This window comes from Gobio gobio, assembly GCF_949357685.1.
Source record: "Gobio gobio genome assembly, chromosome: 18".
NCBI lineage: Eukaryota > Metazoa > Chordata > Actinopteri > Cypriniformes > Gobionidae > Gobio > Gobio gobio.
Genome location: NC_137111.1, coordinates 47,727,895 through 47,735,394, shown reverse-complemented (window position 1 = coordinate 47,735,394; position 7,500 = coordinate 47,727,895). Strand labels below are relative to the sequence as shown.

Sequence of the window (7,500 nt, the reverse complement as noted above, 5' to 3'; positions counted from 1 at the left end):
CGCCTCAAATAAAGCTGGACAGAGTTCATTCTGCCTCCAGCTCAAAGTCGTGGGTGAGAGCCTCAAGCTCATTCCTGCCATACAAGACACACAATCATCCTTCAGGAAAACTACACTGAGACTTAGAGTGTCATAATTATGACATAAGTCACGATTGTGACACAAAAAGTTGAAATTATGGCAATTATGAGATGAAAAAATCATTATGACTGTCAAGATTTTCCTATTCATTAACAATATGTATTCTTATTTCTGCGCCATAGTTATAATATTGATTAATAATAGATAGTTAGCTAATCTGTGTGCTTTGTATATGTGCATTTCTGAAATGCATAACATGTACAAATCAATTAAATTGTAATGTAGATGCATTTTCTGTGAAGCTGCTTTAAAACGATATGTATCGTGAAAAGCGCTATACAAATAAATTTGAATTGAAGATTGAGATAAAAAGTTATAATTATGAGTCAAAATGTAAAAAAACATTGAATTAAGTCATGTCAGTTTTGACTTTATCTTATAATTATGACTTAGTTGTCAGTGACTTTCTATCTCAATTTTGACTCATCTCATAAATTACTCTTTATCTCATAAGTTGGTGTCATTATTCTGACTTTTTATTTAAAATTTTGGCTCATAATTGATTTGATGTCATAATTTTGACTGTCATAATGACTTTATCTCACAATGAGTTAGTACGTCGTCATAATTCTGATTTATCTCAAATTTGACTCTCATAATTGGCTTGTCATAATTTTTTTATTTCAGAATGAGTTAATGTCATAATTGTGACTTTTATCTCATATTTATTGAATTTATCTCAAATTTGACTCTCATAATTGACTTGTCATAATTTTTTTATGTCTTGAGTATGTCATAATCTCAATTTTGACATCATTGATTTGTGTCATAATTTTTTAATCTCATAATGAGTTAGTATGTCATAATTCTGACTTTTTATGCTATTTATTGAGTTAGTATGTCGTCATAATTCAGATTTTTTTATCTCATATTTGACTCTCATAATTGACTTGTCATAATTTCCACATAATTTTGTCAGAATGACTTAATCTAATAAATTATTATATCATAATTCTGACTTTTTCTCAATTTTGACTCATAATTGGTTTGTCATAATTTTTTGATCTTTTGATCTCATGAGTTAATGTCATAATTCTGACTTTTTATCTCAATTTCGACATTTTGACTTAGTATGTCATAATTTTAACTGTCATAATTACTTTTGATCTCATGAGTTAATGTCATAATTCTGACTTTTATCTCATATCTATTGAGTTAGTATGTCATAATTCTGACTTTTATCTCATATTTATTGAGTTAGTATGTCATAATTCTGACTTTTATCTCATATTTATTGAGTTAGTATGTCATAATTCAGACTTTTTATCTCATATTTATTGAGTTAGTATGTAATAATTCTGACTTTTATCTCATATTTATTGAGTTAGTATGTCATAATTCTGACTTTTATCTCATATTTACTGAGTTAGTATATTATAATTTTAACTGCCATAATTACTTTTGATCTCATGAATTAATGTCATAATTCTGACTTTTATTTCATATTTACTGAGTTAGTATGTCATAATTCTGACTTATCTCATATCTATTGAGTTAGTATGTCATAATTCTGACTTTTATCTCATATTTACTGAGTTAGTATGTCATAATTCTGACTTTTATCTCATATTTATTGAGTTAGTATGTAATAATTCTGAGTTTTATCTCATATTTATTGAGTTAGTATGTAATAATTCTGACTTTTATTTCATATTTACTGAGTTAGTATGTCATAATTCTGACTTTTATCTCATATTTATTGAGTTAGTATGTCATAATTCTGACTTTTATCTCATATTTATTGAGTTAGTACGTCATAATTCTGAGTTTTATCTCATATTTATTGAGTTAGTATGTAATAATTCTGACTTTTATTTCATATTTACTGAGTTAGTATGTCATAATTCTGACTTTTATCTCATATTTACTGAGTTAGTATGTAATAATTCTGAGTTTTATCTCATATTTATTGAGTTAGTATGTAATAATTCTGAGTTTTATCTCATATTTACTGAGTTAGTATGTCATAATTCTGACTTTTATCTCATATTTATTGAGTTAGTATGTAATAATTCTGAGTTTTATCTCATATTTATTGAGTTAGTACGTCATAATTCTGAGTTTTATCTCATATTTATTGAGTTAGTATGTAATAATTCTGACTTTTATTTCATATTTACTGAGTTAGTATGTCATAATTCTGACTTTTATCTCATATTTACTGAGTTAGTATGTCATAATTCTGACTTTTATCTCATATTTATTGAGTTAGTATGTAATAATTCTGAGTTTTATCTCATATTTATTGAGTTAGTATGTAATAATTCTGAGTTTTATCTCATATTTACTGAGTTAGTATGTCATAATTCTGACTTTTATCTCATATTTATTGAGTTAGTATGTAATAATTCTGAGTTTTATCTCATATTTATTGAGTTAGTATGTAATAATTCTGACTTTTATCTCATATTTATTGAGTTAGTATGTCATAATTCTGAGTTTTATCTCATATTTATTGAGTTAGTATGTAATAATTCTGACTTTTATCTCATATTTATTGAGTTAGTATGTCATAATTCTGAGTTTTATCTCATATTTATTGAGTTAGTATGTAATAATTCTGACTTTTATCTCATATTTATTGAGTTAGTATGTCATAATTCTGAGTTTTATCTCATATTTATTGAGTTAGTATGTAATAATTCTGAGTTTTATCTCATATTTATTGAGTTAGTACGTCATAAGTCTTTCATGACTTTTTGCCTTAATTTGACTTTTTATCTCATTTTCGACTATGATTTCATAATTTAACTTTTTAATCTCATAATTATGATCTACCAAAGTATGTTATTTTTCTGATGTGGTATCAGCGATGCGGTTGACTTGTAAGCGTATCATTTTTAGAGGATGTCTGATTTGTGGTTGGTCCTTCATTATTGGGAAGATCGAGTGTGGCACAGATTCAGCCGGTTTGAACGTGCTTGATCTTAAAGGTCCCATGGCATGAAATTTTCATTTTATGAGGTATTTCAACATTAATATGAGTTCCCCTAGCCTGAATTTTGTCCCCAAGTGGATAGAAATGTTGATCGGTGTAAAACCGAGTTCTGGCTGTCTTTCTCTGCCTTTGAGAAAATGACAGGCCAGACGAGCCAATCCTGAAGTCTCCAGGTTTGACGTCCAAGCAGGAACGGTTTCCTCCCTTTCCTCCGCCCAGAGAATCTGCCACGCCCATGCAAACGCTATATTATTGTCCTCGGCTTGTGAACGAGTGAATGCTGGCAGTTTCTCAGTGTTTGGATGTACAAATGAAAACAGAAGTCTTTCTTCAGTTCCTTCTGATCTGTGATCATTGATTTCTTATGTGTAGCTAATTATTTATTATTCGTGCACACACTGCGGCTTCTCTCTCTCCCGACAGAACGGTGTTTTCTATCTTGTGAGTCAGTGTTTTTGTACGTCCTTGTCGCGTCTATCTGTTCTAAAATGTGCATACAGTCTTTTCTGTTTAACATCAGCAGTCACATCTTTAGAGATAAACTTCACATACGCCGAAGCTCGGCCTTCAACATCCCCGACCCCCAGTACTGCATCTGCCCACAGCGGAGGCACCAAACGCGGCCAGAGATTAAGCAGAAGGGGGGTAAGCATGAGGGTATCTGGGCTAGGCTAGCCAGCTTTCACACAATAAACTGGATTACATTCGATTACAGCTGTTGTGTCTTTGTTTGCGCTGTGTAAGTTACTCAATGCGCGTCACTGACGCTTTTCATATAACTTAATTGGAACATATCTAGAAATAATGCTTTACTCAACACTTACTAACTCGTTCATCTCGCTGTAATGGTAACTTACATTGCATGTGTTACAAAGTTGGTAATAATGATGAAGACGGACTCGGTGTGACTGGGACTGTTTATTCAGAACTCTCAGATACAAACACAATAAACTCGCGCTGACTGACAGCGCTCTCATAACTACTACATAGTTACTATAAATAACTTTGTTAGCAATCGCTCAGTCTCCGTGATGTCCGGTTCGCGAACGAATCATTCTTTTGAATCGGTTCTTTTTAGTGAACCGAACCAGTTCACCAAATCGGACTGAATCGTTCTAAACTGTTCGCGTCTCGAGTCAGCGCTGATCCATAATTTACTAAAGTTACTAACTTTCTGACATGAGTGACAGCCCCTCCGACTAGAAATAAACTAATAACCTGAAGTATATTCTAGTAACTACAACAGTTCACCCTGAACTGAGACGTGCTGAGAGAACTGATGAGAAGTGAACTCAGGTCCATCCGTCTCTCTGGCAGACTCGTGCCTGCTCGTGCCTCGTTAAACCACGCCCCCTCCGCTCATTTAAAATGCAAAGATGTCAGCCAATCACAACAGTGGGCGTTTTTGCTGAAGTCTCACAGCAGACACGCCTCTTGAAGCAGGGCATTCAGCCACAGGGCAAACAGCATTATAGAAAAAATGCCTTTTATTTCTAAATTATGACATTTTATGATGTAAAAATCATATTAACAATATAAGTACACCTCAGGAAACACTATACAATAATAGAAAAATGCCATGCCATGGGACCTTTAAAAACCTCCTGCTTAAATGCAAGAAATTAGCTGACGATATAAATTGTGCATCAAATATTTGCTCCTGTTTTCATCTGCAGAAAAAGAGATAAAGCAGGCTCCTCATTTCGTGGAGAAGCTGCAGAACACGGGCATCGCTGAAGGCGCTCCGGTGCGTCTGGAGTGCAGGGTTGTGGGAATGCCACAGCCGCTCATTTACTGGAAGAAAGACAACGACACCATCCCTCACTCCAGGGACAGGGTTAGGTGAGTTCACTCCTCCATCACTACCCATATGATCACCATCCCATTAAAGCACCACAGAAGCAACGGTGACTTGACCATTTGTGTTCTGTGTGTTTGTGTTATCCCAGCATGCATCAGGACACTACAGGTTACGTATGTCTACTAATTCAACCGACCAGGAAAGAAGACGCTGGCTGGTACACGGTGTCTGCGAAGAACGAGGCGGGAATCATATCCTGCACAGCCAGACTAGACATATACGGTGAGGCATTGTTTCATCACTATAAAGCTATAAAGTATTTCAGCTAAAATGAATCATAAAGCCCAGCTTGAGAGTGCAGGACCTGTGTTAGCTGCTGAGAAATCAATCAATGAACAGCTAAATTAATCTAATACTCCTTCTAAAACACTATTTTAAAACATTTTAAACATATTTTACATTTTCAACATATTTTTTTTTTTTTTTACATTTTACATTTTTAACATATTTTACATTTTTAACATATTTTAAATATTTTACTTATTTTACAGTTTTTAAATTTTTAACATGTTTTACATTTTTAACATATTGTACATATTTTACATTTTTAAATATTTTAAATCTTTTACATTTTTTTACATATTTTTAATTTTTAACATATTTGACATTTTTTACATATTGTAAATCTTTTACTTTTTTGACATATTTTTTACATATTTTACATTTTTTACATATTTTACATTTTTTACACCTTTTAAATCTTTTTTTATATATATATTTTACATTTTTAACATATTTAACATATTTTACATTTTTAACATATTTTACATTTTTAACATATTTTACATTTTTAACATATTTTAAATCTTAATATTTTTTTAACATATTTTAAATTGTTAACATATTTTACATATTTTACATTTTTAACATATACATTTTTTTTTACATATTTTACATTTTTAACATATTTTAAATTTTTAACATATTTAAAAATCTTTTGCGCTTTTTTTAACATATTTTACTTTTTTTACATATTTTACTTTTTTACATATTTTACATTTTTAACATATTTTACATTTTTAACATATTTTAAGTCTTTTACATTTTTTTACATATTTTACATTTTTTTACATATTTTACATTTTTTACATTTTAAATCTGGTTTTTTTTATACATATTTTACATATTTTACTTTTTTAACGTATGTAACTTTTTTAAATGTAATTTTTTACATATTTTACATTTTTAACTTATTAAAAAAAAATCTTTTTTAAACATATTTTTTACATTTTTTACATATTTTACATTTTTAACATATTTTAATTATTTAAAAAAATTATCTAATAAATTAAACTATGTTAAGTTATACTCCATCAAAAACTATTTAAATTTTTTTAAGCATATTTAAAATTTTAAACAGATTTTTCCTGATTATTTTAAGAAATTAATCTAATAAATTAAACTGCTATATTAATACTCTCCATCTAAAACTATTTAAACATTTTTCTAATTTAAGAAGTTATTCTGATCATTTAAATTTAAACTACTATATTTTACTCCATCTAAAAGTTTAGTTATTTAAAAAAATATTCTAATAATCATAATGCACGTTTTTAAATAACCTTATATAAATATAGACAACATTCAATGTTTGTATTTTCATAAATTAATTTTTCACTGCAGGACTAGTGAAGTGAACTGTAAAAAGTTGAATAATAAAGGCAAAAAAAAAAATCCTAAAAGAAATGGTGACGAGTTACAGCACCAAAGACATGCGCTGTCCCTTATAGAGTGTTAAAGATGCCTGACTCCAGATCAGTCATGAGATTGACTGGTTGAAGATTGTGTGTTTGTTTCCTGCAGCTCAGTGGCATCAGCACGTCCACCCGCCGCTGAAGAGAGCGCAGGTCACCGGCAGCCGCTACGCTGCTCTGAGCGGACAGGGGCTGGACATAAAGTCTGCCTTCCCCTCGAGTGACAGCGGCGCCGGCATGTTCTCTGCCGGCCGATCGGGCCGAACGCAGGAGAGCGAGGAGCTGTAGATCCGACACGCTTCATCAGGACACAGACGATTACAACTAGAGTAGTGCAGTTTGTACAGTGTCTATGGAGAGTCCCCACAAACACACCCAAAACTAGTGTGTGTGTGTGTGCGAGTGTGTGCGTCCGAGAGTGTGTGTGCGAGTGTGTGAGAGTGTGTGAGAGTGTGTGAGAGTGTGTGAGAGTGTGTGAGAGTGTGTGAGTGTGAGTGTGTGTGTGTGTGTGTGTGTGTGTGTGTGTGTGTGTGTGTGTGTGTGTGTGTGTGTGTGTGTGTGTGTGTGTGTGTGTGTGAGTGTGTGAGTGTGTGAGTGTGTGAGTGTGTGAGTGTGTGAGTGTGTGAGTGAGTGAGTGAGTGAGTGAGTGAGTGAGTGAGTGAGTGAGTGAGTGAGTGAGAGTGAGAGTGAGAGTGTGAGTGTGTGTGTGTGTGTGTGTGTGTGTGTGTGTGAGTTTGTGTGCAAGAGTGTGTGAGCGTGCGAGAGAGTGCGCGTGAGTGTATGCGAGACAGTGCGTGTGTGTGTGTGAGAGAGAGAGTGTGAGCATGCAAGTGTGTGCGAGAGAGTGAGTGCGAGTGTGTGTGCGA

At 32.4% G+C, this 7,500-nt stretch overlaps 1 protein-coding gene across 2 annotated transcripts in view; it reads left to right on the top strand.

The window, feature by feature from the left end:
• mypn (myopalladin) overlaps positions 1 to 7,500 on the top strand; it is a 52,214-nt gene that overhangs the window by 43,644 nt on the left and 1,070 nt on the right. The window contains exons 17-20 of one of the 2 annotated variants that reach the window (XM_079843614.1): positions 1 to 53; positions 4,756 to 4,921; positions 5,029 to 5,162; positions 6,744 to 7,500. The exon at positions 1 to 53 is cut by the window's left edge and continues 155 nt beyond it; the exon at positions 6,744 to 7,500 is cut by the window's right edge and continues 1,070 nt beyond it. In XM_079843614.1, coding sequence (XP_079699740.1) covers positions 1 to 53; positions 4,756 to 4,921; positions 5,029 to 5,162; positions 6,744 to 6,922 — 532 coding nt within the window. In that variant the 3' untranslated portion in view covers positions 6,923 to 7,500. The remainder of the gene's footprint in view (positions 54 to 4,755; positions 4,922 to 5,028; positions 5,163 to 6,743) is intronic. The other variant, XM_079843613.1, reaches the window with a different exon arrangement.